The sequence below is a fragment of the Urocitellus parryii genome, chromosome 1 (genome assembly GCF_045843805.1).
Source record: "Urocitellus parryii isolate mUroPar1 chromosome 1, mUroPar1.hap1, whole genome shotgun sequence".
Lineage (NCBI taxonomy): Eukaryota > Metazoa > Chordata > Mammalia > Rodentia > Sciuridae > Urocitellus > Urocitellus parryii.
In genome coordinates, this window is record NC_135531.1 from 279955236 (window position 1) to 279982171 (window position 26936).

The window sequence follows — 26936 nt, forward strand, 5'->3', positions numbered from 1 at the left end:
AAGACACTGGCTCAAGGGCGCCCCCTCCCGGCTGCGGTGGGGATCGGCTCCTCTGGGAGAGGAAGCGGGGCCAGCACAGTCCGGGTCAGAGGGCCGTCCATCAAGGTCCTGCTGGAGGGACTCCAGCCAAGGCCCCTCTGGGGACCCATTCCATACACTCCTGGTTCTAGGATCTTCCACGCGCTCTTTTACCGCGGGCTCCTCCACGGGCTTCCCCCCCCTCCCCGCCCCTTGAAAGGCGCAAACATTCCCAGTTTTAATTCGGGCCAATTATCTCGTTTATACGACTTAAAATGTTTCCTTTTAACTCATTTCAATCTAGTAAATATGCTTCAGCAAGTAGCTAATTTCTCAGGGATGGCTTCGTCTCTCCATTTGCATATAAAGCGCATTGGGGTTGGCCTCATTTCGGGGGTCGTGGGTCGCAGACAGCAGGGCCTCCTCTTCCAGGTAGGGCGCCTAGGTTTGGCCGCGGGCCGACATCGGCCAGGGTCCGCGACCTTGCCCAGACCCCGACAGCAGGGGGCAGGACAACCCCAAGCGCCGCTCCCGCCCTGGCCGGCACTTATCCCGGAGAGGGTGCGCCCTTGGGTGCCCATTGAGGCGTGGGTCGGGGATGCATTTATCCTGAAGTATGTTTATTAAATCGTGCCTGGAGATGGATGGACGTGGATACAGGGGAAGAAATCACAGGGCTCAGTCGAGCAATCTTCTGGCTTTAAATTCCGAATAAAAGTCTCAAATATTCCCGGGTCAGGGGGGCACTGTCTCATTAAAACCACTCTCGTCCCGAAACTGCCATGCAGACATTAAAGTGCAGTATTTTTCAATTAGAGCTGACGAATTCAATCAAAATTCCATAGATTAGGATGAAATGAGGCATGGGTCATTTACAGGGGAATTTAATTGCCGAGCCATTAGACAAATAGTATATTTGCCATTCCCGCGTTATCCATCATTTCGACATCAATACCGGGCCGCGTCTCCCCGTCCCGCGGCTGCCCGGCGTCGCCGTAAACACTCCCTTCCCTGTATCTTCTGATTGTATCTGATTTCATTTAGGGCCATGGGGGATTATAAATGTTCACGCAATCAAGTTCATTAGGACTTCAAATCGCATTTCTGATTGGGATCGCTCGGCAGCCGTCCTCGGAGCGCCTTTCAAACCCCAGCGCGAGGCTTGCGAAAACATCCTTTTGAATTTAAAGCTTCCCATCCTTTTGTCTTGCGACGCCCCCGCCCGCCACCCTCCGGAGGCGCAGCGCTGCCGGGGCCTTCGCGGGGGAGCAGCCCTGAACCCCAGTCGCCGGCCTCGGGAGACCCCTCCCCCAGCCGCGATCTCGTTGCCGGGCTGGGAAGCCCTCCGGCGGCCCTGGGCGCTCAGAACCCGAGGCCTGAGACGCGCGCGTCGGCTGGTCGAGTGGGTACCAGCCCCGCGTCTCCCGCCCCAGCCCAGTGCCACTGATGAGATTTGGGGGCCCCCGGAGTCCCGCCGCCGCAGGCCTGGGGCAGCAATTGGACTGGCCCTAAGGACTGACACTGGTCCGTTTCCCTCCAAGGTCCCGGGTGGGGGCGGTACCCAGCGAAGCCATAGACAGGGCTCCCGTTAGCAAACCCAAGAGACAAAGGAGGAGGCTCTTCTGGGGAGAGCACGACATCCCTTCCAGCACAGTCGAAAAATAATAGCTTAATATTAACTGCTTCTCATAAAAATATACTTTCACAGATACAGTTACAAGAAGAAAACCCTCATTTTATCCTCGTACTTTGTGCTCATCGCTGTTAGCTGCCTCAGTAATTTAATTGGAATAGAACGTGAGAAATGTGTCATTTTTGAAGAATTTATGCATCACTTCCTAGAAATCTCATTGTGTTAACTAGGAGCCTACTGCGTTCTGTTTAGAACCATAATCACATTTTTATGTGTCTGTATTATGCGTTAATGTGACCTCCTATCTTTAGCAGATAAAAAAAAAATCTCCTTCCATAACAAACTACCACTTACATCAAATACACGAAAACCTGTCTTCCCTATGTTCTTCAAACTTACCTACTTTCTCCAGATCATGGATAGGAAATGTGAATGGAAAAAAGTGCCTACCAAATGAATAATTACACACCAAATTAAAATCCTGCACTAAACATAGTCGACAGCAAATACTGCATTCTCAATCATGTTTATTGCTTACAAATTGCATTACAAAGAAATCTACTCTTTTTATTGGAGTGATTAAGCAGAGTGTTAGGATTGCAGAAATGCTGCTCCTGAAGATCAGACGAAGGCTGCAAACCCAGCTAGTCACATTGCAACAGTAAATGTATAATTTTGTTAAAGAACACGTTTAACACACAGACGAGGACCGGGCTGTCATTATGACACCATAAAAGAGTCAACTGAAAATTATATTTATTTATAAACACATTGCCTATAAAATGCACATATTTAATACAAAGAAAGCAAGCAATTCCATAATCAATATTTTAATTACTGAATTTTTTATCATAGCAGCACAGTTCTCTATGATACTTTATGACTCCATGGCCTTCCAGAGCTCTTCTCCCTTTATCATGGGAGCTAAAGTCCTTCCTTGTTTTCTTCTCTTCCTCCCTTCTTTCTGGGCTGAGCAGGTTGGAGGGTGAGGGTCAGACCGTTTGCTGATGGCGCCACCTGCAGGACTCTATGACAAGGAATTTCCACACCTCTAAAATCTTCCCAAGGGCTCTGGGTTATTTTAGCAATTTAATGAAATTGATTTTGTTTTAACATAGAAGGATGTTAACAACTTCAAGATAAATCCTGGAGTCTAAAAAGTATTTTGATGCGGCCAAACTATGCTTAAGTCTGAGAAATAAGATACAGCATTGATCAGAGTTGTACTGCCAGGGCTTTTGAATATCCCAGTGGCATATAGAAAATAGGACTAAAGGAATAATTTATCCTTGAAGGGATGGAATAAAAGATGAAGTATTCTCTGTTTATCACTTGGTCCTGGGAGCTACCCTGAAGAGGTAAGAAGCAATCAGCATCTGAAATTACAGTGACCGAGGGCCTTCTCAGAGCCCAGGGTTTCGAGGAGGGGGCTGAGTTGCTGGAGCAGACCAGCTCATTCTCCAAGTCTGCACTTTAACCATTTCTGTAGAGGGTTAAGTGTTCCTTGCAAAAGTTCAACAGCCTGCCCCATTATGTTGGTCTAACCGGTTATTTCGGAGATTGGAAATTTGATGATTATATACTTACTGAGATTAGCAAATCCTCCTTATACCTAGGGAGTCAGTGGCTTTGATTTTCTACCAAACCTGCTGAATTGATGGCTATCAAGTAACCTAAAGTTAAACTGACACAAATTCACTAAAAAATAGACCTAATGCTGCATTTGAAATTTTAACCCTAAAATGTCACACAGTGTCCAGCCCGTGTACTAACTGCCCGGGGACTGTGCACTGAGTCTGGGGGTCCAGCTGTGAACATTTGCTCCTGTCCTGGGGATAGGTGCACCAGAGAAGTCCACCTCTCTAGGACCAGTGTTGGTGGAGAACCTCACTTAGGTAATTTTGGATCCTTGTGTTAAGATGCAGGTAATAATCAAAGGTATTTGATAAAAGTAGGAAGAAAAGCATGCCTTGGCCGTTTTTTTTTTCCATTTTAGTAGAAGCAGCAGGTAAAGGGGCCATTCACTCTTTTATTACCTTATCAATTTTGAACCAGGTGAATGTACCATTAAAAACTAAATGTGAAATTAAAGAAAACAATTTAGACCTCACAGAATCAATTTATGCTATATGTGCAACAAGAAAAATGACGTTCAGTGTGGACTATCTAAGAAAGTAAAAAAAAAATTAGACTTTTTAAAATAAAAAATAAATGCCAGGGTAAATTTTGTTTACTGGAAAGGAAATAAAATGGGAGAATTCTGGTCTTAAAATAGAATATCTTTTTCGATATTCATTTCAGCTAATTTGTCCCCTCTCTATCTCCTTTCTCCCTACTTCTCTTCTTCCTTCCCTTTCTTCTTAGTCTCTTCCTTATGCAAGTCCTATAATTCTAGAACTTTCCAGCAATATAGCATGGAGCATAGCTAGACAGGTCAGTGAAACAACTTTTTTTTGTCAGTTATTTTATTTATTTGGCTATAACAAAGTAAGTTGCTAGCAATAATTAAATTCTGCAAAACTATGAATGAATTGTACCTCATTTGATGACTAAGATAGCCTCAAGTGCACAAGCCATTTTGCCCCATACAGTCATGGTCATGATTCAGAGACAGCATGTAGCGCATCTGGACAGCCACCAGGACCCAGGAGGACTGCTGTTCAGAGCCTGCTTCCTCCCTGGCCATTCTCTTGCAGCGGTGATGTCATGCTCCTGAAGAGTTGGGGGTGGGTTAGAGGACTCCCCTCATCCCAGGAGAGCCAACTTATGGCTGTTACTGTCACACATGGGTCTATGATGACCAAGGGTGCTGGCTGGAGAGGACAGACCCCATATTTCATATCAGCCCTAGGACATGTTGTCCTGCTCACCTGGTCAAGAGCTCCAGGAGAAGGCAGGCAGCCACCATGCCTGTCTTGCTGCTGAAGAGTTCCCAGCCCCTGGTCTTGGGCTCCATTCCCAGCAAAAACTGCTACGAAGGGTTAGTCTGGGTTAGTCAGATAAATGAACAAAGGTCAAAAGAAACCAAAACAAGAAACCAGAAAATAACAAGAGCTGGTGAGGATGTAGAGAAATCAGAACCCTGGGGCATTGTTGATGGGACTGTGAAATGGGGTAGCAGCCATGGAAAGCAGCATGGAGTTTCCTCAAAAACTAAAACTGGAACTACCATCTGATTCGACAGTCTCACCTCTGGGTGAATTTCAAAGGAGCTGAATGCAGGGTCTTGAAAAAATATTTGCATGATCATTGTATTAGTCAGTTTTTTTTGGGGGGGTTATAAAAAAACACCTGTGGCTGGATACATTTCAGCAAGATCACTTGGGGCTGCAGAAGACCTGCCTTATACCATTTCATCTCATGAGTCCCTAAGCTAGTGAGAGCTGCCTTCCAGGTGAGCCAATTGCAGCTGGTTTCACTTCAGTATCTGTCTCTGCTGCTCAGTGGAGAAACACAGTTCTGAATCCATCTGTAGGCTGTTAACCATGGGCTATGCAATGTACAGTGTACTGTATCCCCTTCCAGGACAAAGCAATCTTTCTAGCATCACCTTTTGACTGTAACTGTTCACCTGCCCTCTGGTTCCTTATACCTGTCCAGTGAGGTTCAGAAGCCTTGCTCTGGAGGCCCAGGGCCTCCTGATTTGTAACCCCCATCTCTAGCCCTGCTTCCTTCCACCTACCAAAGGATGGGGACCTTTTCTTCTGGCCGTCCATCCATCATGCCCTGCACTTTCCTGCACCAATGACACCATTCAAGTTCTCCTTTGGGTCCAGTGATGACACCTGGAGGGTCCTGGGAGAGTTATCTACTTGGGTTGGGGGCCTCTGGGGTCTGGAAACAGTGTTTACATATCCCCTTTGAAGGACAGGTCAATTGTCCATGATCAAAGGGTGGGATGGAGATGGGGATGGGTCATCTGGAGGAGTTGGAAGATGACAAGCTGTCTTATCACTCTCTTGGAAGGTCCAGTGTGTCAAAATGTGACCATCGACCCAGGCTCAGCCTGTCTTCTCCTTCATGGTGGCCCACCTCATGGATGGACCCTTCTTGCCAGGGGGTTTTACTCACCCGTGGTGCACACAGCATCCCATCTTAAGCTATAGCTGCGTCCTGGGGCCTGAACTTGCTTCCAGACAGTGACAGTAGGAGTGTGTGCCCTGGCCTCTGGGGTCTTGCTCTGGCTTTAATTGGAAAGCAAAGGGGCCACTGCTTATCCTCATATGATGACCATAAAGAGTTCTTGCTTTGAAATATAGTGTGCTGGGCTGGGGCTGTAGCTCAGTGGCAGAGTGCCTGCCCAGCATGAGGGAAGCCCTGGGTTCCATCCTCAGCACACGCACGCATGCACACACACACACACACACACACACACACACAAGTGTATTGATAGATAGAAAACTTTAGGTCAAGTAAGGCAGTACATTGAGAGATGAGTATCTATCACTGAGCTGCTTATCACTCATAGTTCCCGAGAGAAGAGGGCTCACCGTGCCACAGGGCCATGCAGGGAGGCATGAGCATTGGTCAGGAGATGGGGGAGGAACAAGGCTTAGGTTTGGTTAGTGTGAATACCTCAGTGGCTCTCGGGCATAGGAGCTGTCCCTCATTGTCTAGTTCATGGTCCTGGAGTGATCAGGACAGATGGACAGTGGCCCTTAGTGAGAGTCACATAAAGAAGGTGGCTGTGTGCTCTGGCCTGGTTGGCATGCATGTGAAAAGATGCTCTGTGGCCAGTCGTCTGTTGTCTCTAGGGACTAGCGAGTGGGAAGGGCTGTCCCTCATGTCAGCAAGGCCCCAGATGTCACAGCACAGGAAAAGAGCAAACAGAAGACAAGGTCAACATGTTCCTAGATAGTGAGCCCCTCTCTCTTGCTGTGTGGGCTCAGCTGAGCTGTGGCAACACCCGTGGACCTGTGCATTCCAGGCTACTGCCCAGAGGGGTCTGCTGGGGTTGAATGAGGGTGTCAGACAAAGGACTCCTCTGGGACCAAAAGTCTGACTCGACACCCCTTTAAGGTCCTCCTGGGAAAGTGCTGGATTGCTGTGTGCTTGCTAGCAGTGACAGGCTCCAGGGAGGTGCCCTGTCATGGAAGCAAGAGTGCTCTCAGCAGGTGGGCCTGGCATGTTCTGGGCACAGACCCACTCCCAGTGGCCAGGCTCCAGGAGGGGGTAGGAGGCCTTCCCTATGAGGCGGAGGGTCCACAGGCAATGGGGCAGTAGGCGTGCTGCCAGTTCATCAGGGGTCAGGGACAGATCTTAGAAAAAGACATATGCCTGTTAGTTCAGCTTGTGTTGAAAGGTACTTTGCAACAGCAAGTGCAGCCGTAGTCACGCTGTCCTGTGAGCCTCACAAGCAATCCTGAGATGCAGGAAGGATGTTCATTACCAATTCCATGTTGAGGCAAACCCGAGGCTTGGCAGCTTTGTGCTTCCGCTGGTCACATGGGAGTGAGGGGCGCGGGAGGCCCATGCAGATGTGCCCCTCCTCAGAAGGCGCTCTTCCCCACAGGGCCTCCCTTCCCCACAGGGCCTCCCTGAAGGGCCAAGATGAGGACCTGCAGCCTTGGTTGCAAAGCTCTTTCAGTGCAAAACACCCTCTGGCTCCAAAAGTAGGTAATCTTGCAGGGTCTTGGGCAAGGGCAGCAGGGGTATGAGGTGAAAGCAGTTTTTTCCAGACAATCTGCGAATGGCACAGCGGCAAAGATGCTGCAGGCAGCGCGGGGTGTGGGCCAAGGCGAAGAAAGACTGGTAGAAAGGCTGGTGCATCTGGAAAGGAAGGCACAGGGAGCGTAAGGGGGCGCACGGAACCCACCCACATTTCTCCCCCACCAGGCCACCATAGAAAGTCGTCCCTCTGTGGCTCCCCGGCTCAGTGCAGGGAGGAGGGCTGTCCTGGGCTGTGCTTCTACAATGTAGTTCCCACCCAGTCAGGGAGGCGTGGTCTTGAGCGACTTGGGCTGTGCACTCCAATCCCTTCCTGCCCTGTCCTCTCTGACAGCAGCCCTGCAGCTCCCAGGGTGGCCTCCTGTCAAACCAGTCCTGACAAGCCTTCCCTTTGGCCAGTGATGGGCTCCAGAGCCCAGGCCAAGCCATCGGCGCATGGTGATCCCTGGCGTTCATTAACATGCACCTGATGCAGCCAGTGAACCGGGAGAGGGTTATCTAGGAAGAAACATTCTTCCTCTTTGTGCAATTGACAGTCACCCGTGGACCATGCTGTGTGTGGATGTGACCGCCTTTGCTGTGCGGGTTGCTCCTTTTTTGGTACTGGGATGGAACCCAGGGGTCTTCTACCACTGCGCTACATCTCCAACCTCTGGCCTTTCTGTTTGGAGGTAGAATCTTGGTAGGTTGCCCAGGCTGGCCTTAAACTTGCAATCCTCCTGCCTCAGCCTCCTGAGTCAATGGGATTGCAGGCATGTGCCACCACATGTGACGTGAGTTACATCTTGAGCCATCAGAAGAGGAAGCCCACACTCAGGGCCAGACTGGCATGTCCAGAGAAGGAGCCAGGACCTGCACACTCAGGCGGCTTCAAATCCCTTCCCTGATGTTGCTTCCCTAAGCTCCAGCAGCCTCCAAGCCAATGTGGGCTGTTGTGTGCTCCCTGCAGCCACAGCACCCTCACCACCCTCGGCTGCATCTGTGGAGGACAGGTTCCAGGACCCCTGAGGGTACCCAAATCTGCAGGTGCTCAAGTCCCTTCTGTCAAATGACACGGTGTTTGCAGGTGATCTGGGCACATCCTCCCATGGACTTTCAATCACCTCTAGCTGACTTAGGATGCCCCCCAGAGATGTCACACTGTATTGTTCAGGAAGGAAGGGCCAGAAGCCAAACACAGCCTGCACATGTTCAGTGTAGTTTGTCCCTTAAGATTTTTGATCCCTGAATCCAAAATATGGATGCAGAACCCATGTGCAGGGAAGGTGACTGTACAATAACTGGCTCTTGGCTATGTGGTCACTCAGACGCCAACATGTAAATGTGCCCCAGTGGGGTCCCCTCTCCTCATTAGTTCTTTACCTTTCTTTTTTTTTGGTGCTGGGAATGGTAGCCAGGGCCTGACATGCTAGGCAAGTGCTCTACCGCTGAGTCGCACCAACTCAATGGTTCACACTTCCTGGATCCATGAAAAACTCCAAACAGATGCGCAGACAGCAAAATCTTGTACCCAAGTGGGAGAGAGAAGCATCTCCTCACCTGGTACACTTCTTCAGGAATCATCTCCTTCCAGGACTCGGACACGTGCAGCTGAGTGTAGGAGTTGAAAAGAACCTCGATCACGCCGGGGGCTGGCGCGCAGGTCCTCAGCACCTGGTGGGAAGGAGAGAGAGGCACCGTAGGGCGCCTGGGTTGGGGTTCACCTGCAGAAGGGTGAGAGGCATGCAGATATGTCGGGTGCATGCCCGCCTCTCCCTGGCTGTGGGACTGGGGTCTCAAGTTGGAGAAGAGCCACAACACAGCCCAGCAGGAGGCTGCTGGGCCCAGGAGTGAACCAGGACAAGCACAGGCAGCTCTGAGTGCCCTCTCCTCTCAGGAGGGCTGCTTTGAAAACTCTGGGCACCAGGACTCAAGCCACCAAGTTCCAGAGGAAGACGCTGAGGGCCTGAGGGCGAGCAAACCCGAGTTGCACCAGAAACCTGGCCCCAGGAGGGCGTTCCCAGCCTCCGCCTCCTTGAATCAGGAGGGTGACAAGGGCCCACTTCTTGGGCTGCTGAATGTCCTCTTAGCTTGGCCTTTACATTTTATTTTCACAAGGCCCACTGGCAAAGATTCCTGTTTTCTTAATTGCAAGTTTATAGATTGAGTATATCAGCTTCACTGTAAAGATGGGAAAAATAAATTTTTGCTTTTGAAAAATAAATTTTTTATCATGGAGAAATTTGAACCACACAAAATAGATCAAATAGAAAGATAAAGCCCTATGCACTCAGCACTGAATCAACGTCGATCCTGCTGCATCCATTTCCCCTCGTATTATCTTCTTATTTATTTATTTATTTATTTTTGTGAGGCTGGGGATGGAACTCAGGGCCCTGCACAAGCTCTGCCGCAGCTTCGTCCTCAGCACTCACCTAATATTGTTTTAAAGCAAAACCCCACTTGTCCTTATCATTTCACCTGTAATTATTTCAGTGTTTCCCTTAAAGGACCTTTTAAAAAAAACATGATAGCACCTGAGAAATTAACATTTGTTTCTTTCTTTTATTTTTTTATTTGTTCTTTTTAACAATTGTTTCTTAATATCATCTAATATTTAGTTAGCATTACAATGTACAAATTTCTCTTAAATGCCATTATATTAACAAAATAATTTCCCTTCTGGTACTGGGGAAATGAATATAATGCCATTAACAAAATAATTTCTCCTTTGCCACTGAGCTACGTTACTAGTCCTTTTTGTAATTTTTTTTTCTTTTTCTTTTCTTCCTTTTTTTTTTTTTTTAGACCAGGACTCATCAAGTTGCCAAGGCCGGCCTTGAACTTGCCATCTTCTTCCTCAGCCTCCTGAATTGCTTGGATTACAGGCATGTGACACCACACTCTATTAATTTGTTTGGTTTATTTTATTTTATTTTTTTCCTCTCATTTGTTTCATGGTATTTATTTGTTGGAGAAACCGGATTCTTGATCCTGTAGTTTTTCTTTGTGGGATTTTGCTGATTGTAACCCTGTGGAGTTTTGAAACCTGCTGTTCTTCCTCTGTCCTCTGCAAAAAGTAGCTAGATTTTTCAGCTTAACAGAATTGAGATTAGATTTTGGAGAAGGGAAGGGCAACCTCATAGCATTCTTTTTGAGGGTCAGCTTTGGTGACAAGCTCACTTTTCCAAGACTTGGTTGAACAGGCTGAAGTCCTGGGAGTCTTCCAAGAACAAGTACCTGTGGAGACCATGACAGGAGCCAGTGGCCAGCCTGGCCTGCACTCTGACCCTGGGCCTCTGAGCGTGGCCTCAAACAGAAGGGTGCATTTGAATCCCTCAGTACAGTTGTTGCCCTTACAACTCACTTTGCTTCTTCATTGGTTTGGATCTAAGATCCTTCAAAATACAGAGAGTCAAAATTTAAAAAAGAATCCTTATAGTTCTTTGTTCAGGGATAACCACTATCAACATTTTGTGTATGCTAATGTTTTATGCCATTTAGACAACACATTTACACACACACACACACACACACACACACACACAGTTCCAACCTATAGTGGTTCTGCTTAAACAACTCTTTGATTCTACAGTGGAGTGTAATTGACATGCGTTCAGAAGAAACTGTATTTTTAAAAAACATTTTTTAGTTGTAGTTGGACACAATACCTTCATCTTATTTATTTTTAGGTGGTGCTGAGGATTGAACCCGGGGTCTTGTACATGCTAGGCGAGTGCTCCACTGCTGAGCCACAACCCCAGCCCCAAGAAACTGGAGTTTGAATGTGGATGTTCTCCTGGACTTGTGACATGTGGTACCTTCTTCTCTTCCCTGTGATGCTAGACGGGGCTGGGCTGCCCACCAGCCCCTGCTCACCAGAGGTAACAACCAGGGCTCTGCATTGTTCTGTGTTGTTGAGCTCCTCAATTCAGTAGGTCAGGCATGCATCTCCTCTGCTGATGTTTTTAACTTACAATGACTTTATTGGTACATAATCTCATTATTAACTAAGGCTCATCTGCATAACAAAAATGCTAACTGCTTTGCATATTATTTTGAAACTTGAGTTTTTTCTGCTTAAAATAGATTGTGAATAATTCAAAAATTATAAATGAGCATTTCAGGATCATTTTTGTGGCCATATATTTTATTCTTGAATACATCAGAATATATTCATTGAATTAACTATGTAAGTTGCCTCAATATTTGGATAAAACAATATCCTTGGATATAATTCTATCCCTCTTTTCCTCCACTGAAACTTTTTATTTATTTATTTAATTTTTTAAAAAAATATTTTACTTTTACATTTTAGGTGGACACAATCCCTTATGTGGTGCTGAGGATCGAACCCAGTGCCTCATGCCTGCTAGGTGAGCACTCTACCGCTGAGCCACAACCCCAGCCCCCAATCTTATTTAAATACACTGAGAAATTTACATTCTAGAAATGGAATTGAAGGATTAAAGGTATGTACATTTTAAGGCTTTTAAAACATACTGCCAAATATAAGAACATAAATTGGTGCAGTTTTTAAAAAATATATATATTTTAGATGTTGCTGGACCTTTATTTTATTCATTTATTTATATGTGGTGCTGAGAATTGAACCCAATGCCTCACACTTGCTAGGCAAGTGCTCTACCACTGAGCCACAGCCCCAATTTGGTGCAGTTTTTGAAGAAACAAATATAAGAGTGCATCTCTCCCCCTACCCAAAGCATCTCAATGATTGATTAAATTTGATAGCTGCAACATGGAATATTGACTTTTGGTTTGATTAATTACTTATCTTTCTTCTTTTATGACTTGCTAAATTACATCTTTTGCTCATTTTTCTATTGGTCTGTTCATTTTATTTCTCTGACTTGGAAGTATACTTTACTTTAGGTTGTTTTTCCAAGTAGACAATATAGTGTTTTTTGCAAATATAGTGTTTTTCTTCTTTAATATTAATATTTCCTATTTGTTTTTCTTGTCTTATTATATTGGCTATCACTTCAATGTTCAATTAAAGTTCAATGCCAAATAACAGCATTGATAAAGACTGTGTACTCATTCTGTTCCCAATTTTAATAGGAATTCATAGGATTTTCTTTAATGTTTCACCATAAACATAATCTTGGATATAAGTTTCATATAAATATCCTGCTCTGATTTCAGAAAACACCTTTCTATTGCTAGGTTGTTACAAAATTTGAGATTTAATTTAATTCTATCTGTTATATTACCAAGTTTATAGAACAGGATTTTCCAATGTTGTCTCATTTCTGCCTTTATAAAACCAACTCTAATTGGCTATTCTTCTCTCCAATTTCTATACGTTGTGGGTATTTTATATGATATATATATATATATATATATATATATATATATATATATATATATATATAATGTATGTAATATAATGCTAGATTTACTTTGATAAGGTTTTTATTTATTTATTTTTTTATATTCAGGATGGAACCCAGAAGTGCTTTACCACTGAGCTACATCCCTAGCTCTTTTTAAAATATTTTAAGACAGATTCTCACTAACTTGCTTAGGGTGTTGCTTAGTTACTGAGGCTGACCTCTAACTTGTGATCCTTCTGCCTCAGCCTCCAGGTCTGCTAGATTATTGGCATGAGCCACAGTGCCCAGCTGCTTTGTAGTGTTTTCTCTTTTAGCATTTTTGAAAATTGGGTTTGAATATCACTTTATGTTAACTTAGTACAACTATCTGAAGAAAATTAATCTTTTCAATATTTGGAAAGATTTTTAAAAGTATACAGTTATTGGGATTAAGACAACATGACAGAGTTTTAAAAACATTTAGTGGTGCTAGTACTGTAGCCCAGGGCCTCTTGCTTGCTGGGCCACTCTGGGCTTGATCCCCAGCACACCATATGCGTGCGCGGGCACACACACACACACACACACACACACCCCTAATCAATTGGCTTTTGTTGAGCAAGTCTCCTTTAAAGTTCACTAACCCATTAATTTGAGCCATTTTCATGATTATTTCCCGTCTGCCCTCTGCTTGGTATGGTCTACTCCTTGGATTGATGGCTCATTTGATTTAGTGGTATTTTTTTCCCCTGAGTCATATATAATAGCAATAAAAGAGAATAAAATCATGGCATCTACTGGCAAATGGATGGAGTTGGAGAATATAATGCTAAATGAAGTTAGCAACTTTAAAAAAAACTTTTTGTAAAATAACTATTTTATTTATTTACTTTTATGTGGTGCTGAGGATTGAACCCAGTGCCTCACCCATGCCAGGCAAGTGCTCTACCACGGGCCTACAGCCCCAGCCCCCTGAAGTCAGCAACTTTAAACTGGCATCAATTTCCTTTTCAACATAGGTGGCTCATAGCAATAAATGTTAAGGCACAGTACTTCCCCTGTCTTCCTTAAATAGTCTGCAATTAAATAACTGTTTTTGTTGTTGTTGTTGTTGTTGTTGTTGTTTTGAGACAAGGCTCACTTTGTTGTCCAGGCTGGCCTCGAAGCCTGGGCTCAGTGATCTTCTTGCCTCAGCCTCTGTAGTAGCTGGGACCATGAGACCTGACTGAATAACTATGGACGTGGTGGTCACATGACAGTGTGCTATAAAAGTTTCAAAGGTTATATTATTTAAAACAAGTTGACTACCTTTGACTTTTATTTTCTGGTGTCCGGCACTATTCGTAGGAACATCTTCTTAGGGTGGTGGAAGAAGCTGATTCCGTTTGGTTCAAGGTTCATTATGTACTCCTCACATTTATGATTACAACCCTGGGCTTTTTCCTCCCCCAGATCTGTGCAGATGGAGCTCTGTCTTAAGCCACCATACCCAGTCTAAGTGTCTTCCTTTTGACATAAAATGAAAGCTATTTGGCTGAGCCTAAAAATTATAGTATCCAAATTTTCCCTGAAAAATACGTAGATGATCCCAGCAGCTTGGGAAGCTGAGGCAGGAGGATTGTGAGTTCAAAGCCAGACTCAGCAATTTAACAAGGCCCTAAGCAATTTAGCAAGACCCTGTCTCTAAATAAAATATAAAAGGGGATGGAGATGTGACTCAGCGGTTGAGTGCCCCTGGGTTCAATTCCTGGTACCAAAAAAAAAAAAAAAAAAAAAAATCTGTAGATGACATTTCACTGTTTCATGCTAACAATGCAGCAGAGGAATCTGGTTTTTATTTTGTTTTGTTTTGGGGGGCATCTTTAACCATTTTTATTTATTTATTTTGGGGGGTAAAAGAAATCTGGAATTTATTTTTTTGTTATTTATTTATTTATCAGTTCTAATCAATTATATATCATAGTAGAAAGCTCTGCAATTCATTGCACACAGATGGAGCAGAATTTTTCACTTCTCTGGTTGTTCATGAAGTAGGGTCACACCTTCGTGCAGCCATACATGTTCCTAGGGTAATGATGTCCATCTCATTCCACCATCTTTCCTACCCCTTTGCCCCCTCCCCACCTCTTTTGCCCCATTCAAAGTTCCTCCACATATCCTATGCACCCTCCCCATATGGATTAGCATCCACTTATTAGAGAAAACATTTGGCCCCTGTTTTTGGGGGGGATTTGCTTACTTTGCTTAGCATGATATTCTCCAACTCTATCCATTTAACTGCAAATGCCATAATTTTATTCTCTTTTAATGATGAGTAATACTCCACTGTGTATATGTACCACAGTTTCTTTATCCATTCCTCAACTGAAGGGCGTCTAGGTTGCTTCCACAGTTTAGCAATTGCAAATTGTGCTGCTATAAACACTGACGTGGCTGTGTCCCCGTAGTATGTTACTGTAGTTTTTAGGTCTTTCAGGTATAGACCAAGGAGTGGGATAGCTGGGTCCAATGATGGTTCCATTCCCAGTTTTCTAAGGAATCTCCATACTGCTTTCCAGATTGGCTGCACCAATTTGCAGTCCCACCAGCAATGTATGAGTGTGCCTTTCCCCTGCATCCTCACCAACACTTACTGTTGCCTGTATTCTTGATAGCTGCCATTCTGACTGGCATGAGATGAAATCTTAGAGTAGTTTTGATTTGCATTTCTCTAATTACTAGAGATGTTGGATGTTTTTTCATAAATTTGTTGATTGATTGTATTTCTTCTTCTGAGAAGTGTCTGTTCAGCTCCTTAGCCCATTTATCGATTGGGTTGTTTATTTTCTTGGTGTTAAGTTTTTGGAGTTCTTTATACATCCTGAAGACAAGTGCTCTCTCTGATGTGTGTGTGACAAAAATCTGCTCCCAAAACATATAGCCTGACTTTTATTTCTTCAGGAATAACCTGTTTTCTGTTTGAATATGTGGCAAGGATTCCCCATGTTTTTGGACATTTTTGCTAGACTGGACATTGGCATGCTTCCTGTGATTGATCTACAGAGAACAACCAATCTACTTCTAACTAGAAACGTCAGCTTTTCAGTGCAGACAGTTTTCCTGTATTGAGTCTTTGGTTATGACTTCAAGACTTTTGTTCCAGGTTCTCCTCTCCTGCCCCCTCCTTTTCCAGGGCTTCTTATAAATCAAGAAACTGTGAACCAGGAAGCTGCCTAGCCCAGTTGCTGCTGGCAGCCCTGTTTGACCAAGAGAGGAGCCCTGGGAGGCTGGAGCTGACTCCCGGCACAGTGGAGCAGGGAGCTGGTGCCTGGATGACACCATGGAGACACGGATGCAGCCACTCCTACAGGCTGCAACGTGTGCACTTGGTGTTACTTGAGATAACAAGATGCATTTCCTTACTTCATCCACTTTGAGTTGGATTTTCTTCTACTTGTGGCTGAAATGACTTACATCAGTCAGCGTCCCATCGAGCAGCAGAAACCACACTAGGAATTTCAGTCAGAAGGAAGTGAACATATGGAATTTATTATACAGGCTCCTGAGCTGCCCGGAAGCCAGCACAGGGAGGTGAGCCAGCCCAGGGATTAGCCAGACAAGCAACGGTTGTGGCCCTTAGTGCTATTGACAGTGGGGCACTGTGGTGTTATTAGAGTCTGGGGACAGGGCACCCAGGTCAGGCTGGAACCTAGTGGGGTCAGGGGCTGGGTCATTAAGGCAGAGCCGTCCAGTGGTGCTGGGGCTTGGAGGAGATGCAGAAGCTTTGGGGGGCTACTTAAGGCAGAGGAAGGAGGAGAAGTGTGGCTTCTTCCCCTCCACTCCCTTTGCCCTGGCATGCTTTGGCTGAGCCTGCCAGAAGCCAGCCAACTGGGGCCTCTGCGCCCAGCCTGCAGGCCAGGCCGCGCCCCTGCTCCCAGGATGTAGAGCAAACAGGGCAACGGCAGGAGGGCTCGGGGCACAGCACACAGCACAGCACCCCATTCACTGGTTTGGTTTTTTAAATGGGCCTCCCTGGGTGTCGTTTAATCTACGACTGCCCGGCTTTCTGGGTGGCACTCCACAGCCGCCACCTGCCTTGCAGGCCATGCTGCCGGCTGCCCCTGGCCCTGTTCTGGACCAGCAGGGCAACTTCCCGTGCTCCCTGGAGGAGGCGCTCGATTCCTGGGATTTTTTTCCAATCTTCTGATGAGAGATATGGCCTTCTTCTCTGTTTTTTGGATACTGTCTTGTTTCTCTTTTTCTTGGCCCTTTTCCCTCTGTGAATCCATTCGCTTTCTCGTTACTCTTCTGCACCGAGGTGAGGAACAGATGTGAAGTTCATCAACACGGGCGAAGCCCTGGTCCAGCTCCAGGGGAGAGTGTGGTAGGGCAGGGCGGAGGGCAGGCAACGTCTGCCTGACTGCCTGGACACTCGTGGCCACACCACAGAGGGACATCAGGTAAGAGCCCCCCTCCCTGGTGCCAGGGATCCCGTCTCTCCCTCCCTCCCTCCCTCCCTCCGGTCTCTGTCTTCACAGATCTTCCGGAGACTGCTGCTACGGTGACACTTCTCATCTCAGCTCCTCCCTCCCACCCCACCCCCTAATCTATTACTGTCACCAAGTCAGGCTGAAGCAGGCTGCAGAGAAGGACACTGGGCGGCTGCAGAGGGAGCCCGCAGGGCCTGGCGTCCATAACACGCCTTTGTGCGTGGTGGTCTCCGACTTCAGTCACCCCTTCTCTGCCACTGAGAACGGTTCACACGGGGCACCCCCAGATCAGGTCTGGGCCTATGGAGATGGCGTTCTAAACAGTTCCAAGGCCTTCCTTAGCCCTTGCTAACTTCGCCCTGCCAGCGACCCCCCAATTGGCCCTGTCACTACTCCGCAGTGTTAAATGGCTCCCAGGGACAGCACGGAACACGAAGGTCCCCCGCCTGGGAAGAGCTGCCTGCCCTCAGAGGCAGAGCACCACCCCTCCCCCACCCCGGGTCACAGACTGTGACAAAGTCTTATTGCCTGTCTCTGGGAATTCATTTTCTGTCTCTCCGCTGTTCCACCTCTCTGGGGCTCCCCGCCCCTCCCGGCCCCTCAGCGCTGTGCCCCTCTGTTTGCCAGGCAGCTGGCTGCCTTCATCATTTTTACGCCAACACAGTTTAAAAATCTCCGCTGCCTCCTTGCTGTCTGTGGAGAGGCGGCTGCCACATTACTCTGACATGCTGATGTCATTAGTGTCCACGCAGACCCTCTCCAGCTAATGAGGCGGCAGAGAGAAAATTAAGGGGAGAAATCACACAGGCACGTTGCTTTATATGTAGATGGAGAAATAAAACAAGGGCAAGAAAACAGAGGCGCTCCTACGATGGCCGTCCCTCCCCCGGAGCCGAGCACGCGGCTGTGAAGACAGGAAATGGGGCCCTGGGTTTTGACTACTGCTATCCTAGGTTCTCCCCTAAAATCCTGTGAAACTGGGGTAAATAGGTGAAGTCACTTGATCTGATTCTGTAACTAGGTCAAGAAGAAAATGTCAACATTTAAGGCCCCTATTTTGGCATTGTCAACATCCAGGTGAGGCAAGACCAGGGCTTTCCAGATCTTTCTAGAGTCTGTCATTGCCTGCACCCACCTCCACCCGCCGTTGTTCAAGCCAAGTGCACCCCTCATCTGGATTTCCACAACGGCCAGTGGTTTCCCTCTGCCTTTTACTCCAGCATCTTCTCTACAGGACTGCAGAGAACTCGTTTTAAAACATGAGTTGGATTATGGCACTTCCTCTGCTTAAAAACGATGGAGTAGATTCCCACAGTTTTTGACTCTTGTTTTTGGTTCTTGGATTGAACCCAGCGATGCTCTACCACTGGGCTACATCATCCGCCCTTTTTGTTTTTATTTTGGGGCAGGGTCCTGCTGAATTGTTGAGGCTGGCGTCAATCTTGCAATCCCCAGCCTCTCTTGGGGCTGGGCTCACGGGTGTGCACTACTGCAGAATCCCACACTGTACGGCAAGGCCTCCGCCTGGCTGTCCAGGCTCAGGTCTTGGTCCCTGCTGTTCCTTCCGTCTGGAACAAGTCCCTTCCCTGAGGCCTCACATAGCTGGGTCTCGGTGTAGCCTCTGATCCCCCACCAGACCAGCCCCCATCTGCTCTTGGCTATGTGGCAATTGTCACCACAGCGATTTCGCATTGGCACGTGTGGTTTTTCAGCTCACAAGACAGGCAACTCCATGAGGGCCGGGAACACGTGTGGTCTCTCTAATTCCAGCCCAGAAGTCCCCAAGACAAGCCCACTGAACGCATAACTCAATGTGCAAAGGATGCCCTCGGGAAGTACCACACCAGTACCAGTACCACCCACACCGAAGTGGGTACTTCGCGGCCTGGGGAACCTTCACCGTGGTGTTGTCCTGCACTTCCCCGACTCCTGGTCATGTCCCAGGAGGAACTGTTGATGACCCTCTGCAGGTACATTTCTGCTGCTCAGTGTGACCTCTGCTCCACAGGTCACAGAAGCAGTACAACATAGGGTCAGGGCTGGAGGGGCTAGAATGCTTGGTCACACACATGGTGAATGCAAATGACAAGTTCTGTGGAGGTGGTTGGGTGATACTGGGGAGCAAATGAGACTGGCCACTTAATCCAAGCACTGATTGAGAACCAGGGAGGGGGAGGGGGCAGGGGAGGGCAGTGATTCTAGGTGAAGGAACTTGGTAGGGTTCTGGTGTTCCACCCCCCAGCTCCGCGACTATGGGTCTACCATGTCAGTTTTGGAGGGGGCTGGACTTAAGGGCACCCCTCCCTTTGTGGCTCCAAAATTGTGTTCTGAGATTGAACCAAAAATGTGCTCTTCAAAGAGGTGGGAGGTGCCAAGGAGAAGGGGAAGCTGGGCTTCATTACTGGCTTCTGAACGCGCCTTCCAGGTAGGAAGGCGCAGGAGAGAAACTCGAGCCTTTTCTTTTATCCAGATCAAGCATCCAGTCCACACGGTGGGCCTGTGGCAGGTGCCAAACACTTTCAGGCCCATCTCTGCCCTCCTGCCGGCATTTGCCAGGCCTGACCCTAACCTGGTGTGACACCTTCCAGAGCCCACATGGTGCTGCAGCTGGCCACCTGCGCCAGCCTCTGGTGTGAACTGCAGCTCAGAGGGGAAGAGAGGCCTGGCGTTGTCAACAGGATGGCTGGAAGCCTTTGATTCTCCACGGAGCACTGAGCGGGGCTCCGGCAGATCCTTGTGTCTGCCTGCTGCCGAGGAGGTGTCCTTGTCTTGGTGTGGGGCAATGGTGATTTATGTCCCAAGCTCGCTGTGAAGCTTTGTGCCTCAGTCATTCTGAGCTCCACGGGTGTCTCTTTACATCTATTTAAAGTACGGCTGCTGCCCACTGGCTGCGTGCTCTGTGACATTCCCAGTGGCCTGTGCTTGCCCCGCCGTGGCGCCTGAGTCTTGTCTGCTGAGCGTCTCTGTGGCCTGTGTGAGTGTTTATGGACACTAGCCAAGGCTGCCGAGCCCTCTTGGGCCTGTCCCTTTGATGTTGTGCGTGATTAGACCCCTTCCCCAGTGGGATACTCTCGGGGAGCCTGGGGGAGGAAGATGCCACCTCCAGATCACAGCATATTGTCTGGTTGTCCTGGGGCAAGGTTAGAATGTCACAGGCACTTCTACCTTTGCTTGGAGGATTCTCAGTGTGGTACATGTGTCCCCATCCACCAGCTGCTCCTGGCCAGGTGTGGGGGCACCCCCTGGAAGTGTGAGGATTGTCCAGAGGTTAAAGGCGGCTGCATACCCTATAGTTGCTGGAAACTTTTGCATTCATTCAACATCCCTGATCAAGGGCTGCCTTGTCTGCACCACCTGAGCACAGAGTAGGCAGCAGTGGCCACGCTTGGGTGAAACTTCAAGATATTAAAGATTTCTAAAAAAAAAAAAAATCCAAATCTTCCCACTTTGGGGTGGAATTGACTGGATAGTTATTGTTAGACCAGGGGCCAAGCACCTCTCACTGCCTGGTAAACCTGGACTCACCCCAGCCTGGCTGGGCAGAGGGAGCTGGACCACTGACTATATACCAGTCATGTGTGGCTGACATATTTTTGGGGATCCAGAACAGAGTCTTGAAGATGGGCCAGAGGCTTTGTCCTTCATCTCTAGGTCAAGGCAGGGTATTTCCTGTAGCTTGGAGACAAGAGTTCACGCACTAGAGGTCTCTAGAGGGGATGGCTGTGAGTCTGCCCTCAAAACTTGAAAACCTGGGCAAAGATCATGTGCACTAAAACGACATCAAGGCTAATGAAGGATTATTCCTGGTTGCTACTGGCACATTTTGACTCCTAATGTTTTCTTTAAAAATGGCTCCATGTATTTTCCACTTGAGGCTCATCCTATAAGGTTGCTCCTTTCATTCTGTATGCAGTGTCATACAAGGAGTGTTGAAGTGCACGTCATGGTTTAATGCAGATGCAATGTGACTGGCAGGGCAGCGGTGAGTTTTGCTTCTATAACACAGGTTGATGAACTAAGCCTGCTAGTAATGGGAAAGGTTAAGGGCTAAATTATGAACACAAAGGGCATCAGAGAATGCAAGCATGCTGGCGTTTCCTCCTTTTAAGAGTCTACCATGTTGAAATGCTTTGGAGGAGCACCTTAGGGAGATAGTGACAGAAAAGGGTCATCATGTTGGTCACATAAAGGGACATCATGTTGGTCTCAGTGGATTTCCCACCTTTTACCTTTCCTTTTGTAGACATACTCTCTACCCTGAATGCATTTGTAATGCAGAGTTAGCATTGAGAGAAATATGTGAACTGTACTGTTTCAGATACTGTTCTTTTGGGTAACAACCTTCCTGATATCTATTAAAAACGTGCCAGTCCAAAATATGTCATTTGCCTATGGCTTTTCCTCTTGGGTAATGAGATCAATTTTTATGTCAAATACACAAAAATTTTACATCCAATGAAATGATTTCCTTCAATGAAGTCTTTGGGAAGGGCAATTTCCTACTCCAAACAACATTTTGGAAACTTCTTTTGGAAACACTCCCTGCCTTTTGGGTATTTTCTCTGATGAGAAATCTTTATTCTTCATCATTATTATTTCAGGGCAGATCTGACAGGTGGATCGGATGTCAAGTTTACAAAGGTAAGAAAGAACCTGGGAAATGGAGTTGAAGTCTCAACACAGCTGTGACCCAGAAGGAGGCACTTGACGTATGGAAACTCAGGTAGACAGATGTTTGGACAACATCGTTCTCCGAGAATTTCACACCAGTGTGAAGAGGCTAAAGGAGAGGAATTTGCGAGGGTGTTAAGTGCTATCATTAACAAGGCGGAGGAGGAGGCTGGGTAATTTCGTTTTAGATCAAACACCAGATGCAAACAGAGACTAGTTTTTCATCTTTCAGAAAATAACACCAGAAGATGAACCGCCAACGTGTTTTGAGTCGTGATAACGTCATTGAAATAAACGCCAGAGGTCCCCACGTTACTCTTTTGAAAGGGTATGTTCTGATAATGCTACTTACAGTCCAACCTCTTAATTTCCTTGTGACTCTGACCACTAGGAAGTTTCTAGGCCTTTGATTCTCAAAAAGTGGGGTCCTAAGATCAGCAGCCTCGGCCTCACTTGGGAGCTTGTTAGAAACACAGAGCCTCCATCCCAGAATCGCCCCCGGGGGCCTGGGCCCGTCAAAGTTTGAAAGCCTGCATGCAAAGCCAGCTCCCAAGTCCAGCCTCTGCGTGGCAAAGCTCCCTGGGGATGCTCTTCCGCCATCGGCCACGGATGGCCATCGTGGCGCATGCCAGCCCAGCTGGGGCTCGCCTTACCTTGGGAAAGGCGTCGGGCCACACGGTGGGGGAGCCGTGGTTGAGCAGTGCCTGCACCGTGAGCTGCGGCGCGGCCTGGGGCGCGCAGGCGGCCGTCTGCAGCACGCGGGCCAGCGGCGAGGCTCCGCCATAGTCCAGCGCGCCCGCGTCCGCGCCGTACCGCAACAGGAGGCGCGCCAGGTTGTGGCGCGCGTGGCCGCAGGCCTTGTGCAGCGGGCTGCGTTCGTCCTCGTCGCGCGCGTCCGCCGCCGCGCCGCGCTGCAGTAGCAGCGCGCACAGGCGCAGGCAGCGCGCGTGCTCGTCGGGCTTCCGCGCCGCCCCGCAGGCCAAGCTCAGGGCCGTCTCGCCGCGGCGGTTCCTCGCGTCCACGCGCGCTCCGTGGCCTAGGTAGAGGTGTGCGTGTTCGTCCAGGCCGTGCTGCGCTGCCACGTGCAGCGGCGTGTCCCGGCCCGCGCCGCCCGGGAGCTGCACCGAGGCACCATGCTCCAGCAGCGCCTGCGCGCACCTGCGGGGAGGCCAAGGCTGTCACCAGGGGAAAGACGGGGCAACACACACCCCTGCCGCCCCCTATCTACTGCCCGCCGGTAGGCTGGAGTTTACGCCGCGGGTTAGCCCATTTGAATACCAAGAGCCTGAGAAAATCCATGAATTTGGGTCTCCAGTGCAAAGGGCACAGGAATTCAAACTATCTGGAAACAAAACAAAACAACAACAAAAAAACAAAACGGGAATAGCTTGGGACCTTTCGTAAAAACTCAGAGTTAAAACTTGGTGCTACTTGGGAAAGTAATGTGGACGAATGACAGTTCTCCATGCACTGGTCACCTGCGTTCCTTGTAATACCCGGACTTTCAGGGTCTGGTGGTCTCAGATTTAGGGGGAGTTCCTTAGAGAGTGAAACCAACATGAGCCCTCCTGTTCCCATGGATAATTTATCTATCCCTCAAGAGCACCGACTCAGTGCAACACGGCCATGTCCTCAACACAGTGCTGGAAGGTCAGGTGGAAACAGAACCATGTCCAGTTGTGGGGCGACCTTTATCCCAGACAGACTCTCTTCGATGGGACTGTGAATTTGGGCTGTAGCTCAGTTCCCCAACAACCTTCTGAGGCTCCAGGCCCCCATGTGAGGCTCTGTCTCCCCCAGAGGTGGGTGTCTTCTGCTGGTTCCTAGACTGTACCTGAGCCGAGTTGCCAAGGCCTCTCCCAGAAGAGTGACTGCCCCTGGAAGCACTCCTGACACCTTGACTGCCATTTGAATGGTGGCTGTTTCCAGGCAGGCCCAGGCTGGACCTCATGGCCTAGTACCTGGTGGAAAACTCAGTCTGCTCCGTCCGAGGGTGGGCATCTAATGAGCCTGAGTCCTTGACCTCTGTCTCTCAGCCCTTCCTGGCTTTCCTTGATCCCCGGGCAGCACTGGGGTCACTGATTTCCCTTTCTTAATCTTCAGTTCCCTTGAATTGCAATGAGGCTTCCATGCCCTGCAAAAGATGGCCACCCCTTTAACCTGGAGTTCATTCCTCTCGCTCTCCTGGCGGCTGAGCCCGGGGCTGGGAAAGCACTGCTTGAGGGGACTGGCCTTGGTCTCAGCTGGCCTCGGGGCTCTGGCTAATTACTGTTTTTCAGTGCTGGAGGCTGAGTCCTCTTTCCTCAGCTTTCTAGAGTGCTGTGACTCTGCCCCCATCCTGCTCTTCAGTACTGTACCTGCTCCATTCAGAGTGCACGCCAAGAACCCCCTCACCTGCCTGCCTCCTGCACAGGAGTCTGTTCCAACAGGTATTGTAAGCTGTTTCTGCAACTGCTGTGCTGTCTTCCCGGGTTTGTGGAGGGAGGCCTCCTGCGCCCTGCCTCCCTGGACTCCTTTTCAGTATGCCCAGGGTCTTGCTCTGCAGCTTACTTACTCTCTTTCTTCTGTCCTGTCCCTCCCTCACTCCCCACTGTATTGGTGCCTCAGCCAGTTGGTGCCATCTCTTTAATAATTACCTGAATGGCTTCCTCCCTCCATGGACTGTCACTGTCTTTTGAGAGACCAAATCACTTCTTGCTGGAATGTTCACAGGTCTCCTAGTTTGTCCCTTGCTCCAATCTGGGAAGCTTCGTGCCATCCAGAAAGAGGCTTGCCAATGTGAATCAGAAGAGCCACACCTGCTTAAAACCCAACAGCTCCTCTCCCTGGTGGCAAAGCCCTGCTCCTTTCTTAGGACACCGGCTGCCCTGGGATCCAGCTCCCGTGGACCTCACCAGCTTCACCTTGGGAGGCTCCACCCAGCTGGATTTCAGTCCTACCTCACCAGGGGGGGGGTCCCTAGAACCCCCAGCCATTTTGTTCTCCCTTTGCCTGTTCTCCCTTCCTCCTAATCCCCTGGCACCACCATGGCCCCCACATTCCTATCCGAAAGTCTTCCCAGAGACACCAGGCAGAGGGCCACAGCTCTGTGTTGTCCTGCATCTAGCCTGCAGGTGCCCAGGCATGACTTGTCACACCATGTTTCCAACATTCGCTGGCACCTTTGTCTCCTCTCTTAGATTGTTGGCTCCTTGAATGTGGACATGGGGGCTCTTTCATGTCTCGGTGTCTCCTGTGGCACCTGGCCTAACAGTGCTGGTGTTCCCTGAAAGCATGCTGAACAGGCGCTTTTCATGAATCAACACCTTGCAGCCTTGTTTCTGCTGTTTTTCCGTCATTTATCTACCTGGGCTCTGAACCAGATCACCCGTTGAAGGTTCAGAGCGGACAGTGGCTGCCCCTCAATCTCTTTATATTTCCTCTTAGGAACTCTCAGTATTTTAAATTCTACCTTTGTGTTTGTTTAGACTCAGCATCAGCAGTATCTTGAGAAGTGGTCTGTTTGGGCAAAAGATTTTTGACAAACAGTACAATGTGATGTGAAATGTCCCTTGGCACGGTAACCAGCTAGGAGAACATGCAAATTTTATAATCAGAGCGCTCCAGCGTCTTCCTGCTTGACTCTGGGAGGAATGCTGAACCATGCCGCAGGAGGTTAGAAATCAAGGGTTCTGTTTTGGTTTTTTTTTTTTTTTTTTTTGCCACTGAGACTAGCAAACAATTACAAACCATTTTCTTCTACATTTTTTTTTAAAAGCACCGCAGCCTCCAAAGATGTCCCTAGGAAACAGAGCCAGTCCTCTTTTCCAGGTCCTCAGCCTACCTGGTGGATGGCCGGGCTGCCGTCTGCAGCCCAGACACCAGTCAGAAGAACCAGGACACTGGCCAGCCTTCCAGAGGGTGGAGGGTGCTCTTTTCTGTCTTAATGAGGAGCCTCCAGGTAGCTCGACCTTGGCCTTTCTGACCGTGGGCAGTGGTTAGCACTGCAGAATCGCAGGTATGAAGCAACACAACAGCACAGATTGGCAGAGGGCACGTCTCTGTGGGCACACTGTGGGCAGTTAATAAAAACGAAGCTCGCGGGCTGGGGCTGGGGCTCAGTGGCAGAGCGCTTGCCGAGCATGCGTGAGGCACTGGGTTCAATCCCTGGCACCACATAAAAATAAACAAATAAAATGAAGGTATTGTGTCCATTTACAACTAAAAATATTTAAAAAAAATGAAGCTCGAGAGGTCTGTGACTGTGGCTCAGTGGTAGGGCTCTTGCCTGGCACATGTGACGCACTGGGGTTGGATTCCTGGCACCACATAAAAAGAAATAAAATAAATATAGTAAAGATAACGTGTCCATCTTAAAAAAAAATCTTAAAAAAAAGAAGCTTGAGAACCTGAGTGATGGTGTGGAGGGGGCTGTGTCCTGGACATGTGGATAGTCCAATACCAAACAGCACGTGCCATCCCATGTAGAAAAGCTGCCCATGGCTATGTGTGTGGAAGGAAAGACCAGACAAGGCAGGGCAGCGTGCGTTGTCTCTGGTTGTCTCTGGATGACTGGGTGACAGGGGCTTTGATTTCCTTTTCACCTGCCTGTATTTTCAAATTTTCCAACATAAATCAGAGTAACAGTTTGATATAGCCACACCTGGCATTATTAATCACAAGCCACCCTCAGCAGCTCCAGCAGCAGCTCGCAGGTTCCAATAATATCAGCCCTGCTTTCCAGTTTCCCAAACACTCTCAGCTTGTCCACTGATCTGTTCAGCCCCGGAATGTTTGTAGGCATGGCCCTCGGGAAGGTGAGTAGAACGGGCTGGGCTCTCACGGCTCACTCCACGCTCAGCAGAAAAGTGGCTAAAGTCTCGGGGACCTCTCAGACCTGACCCGGGCACTCAGGCCCTTCCTCAAACACTGGTCCTCAGTGCTGTGTCTGTGTCCCCAGTTGGAGAAATGGCCTACTTGGAGCACAACTCCCAGATTTGTGTGGGGAGCCCATGAGGGCTGAGCCTTTTACTCAGAGCTGGGACTTGCGACAGGTTTCCTGGTATCCTGATGGACGGGCAGAAGCCAGGAAGGGCCCTGGGTCAGCGCGGAACAGTGAGTGTGGGGAGCAGGGGGTGCACTCCCATCTGGAGCATGAGAGGCACTTTCCCTCTCACTGGGATG

The 26936-nt window shown here is 48.4% G+C and overlaps 1 protein-coding gene across 2 annotated transcripts in view; it reads right to left on the bottom strand.

The window, feature by feature from the left end:
• Positions 1–2189: 2189 nt before the first annotated feature.
• Asb18 (ankyrin repeat and SOCS box containing 18) overlaps positions 2190–26936 on the bottom strand; it is a 62771-nt gene continuing 38024 nt past the window's right edge. The window contains exons 4-6 of one of the 2 annotated variants that reach the window (XM_077791202.1): positions 22427–22931; positions 8858–8971; positions 2190–7420 (exon numbers count right to left, since the gene is read on the bottom strand). In XM_077791202.1, coding sequence (XP_077647328.1) covers positions 7235–7420; positions 8858–8971; positions 22427–22931 — 805 coding nt within the window. In that variant the 3' untranslated portion in view covers positions 2190–7234. The remainder of the gene's footprint in view (positions 7421–8857; positions 8972–22426; positions 22932–26936) is intronic. The other variant, XM_026396013.2, reaches the window with a different exon arrangement.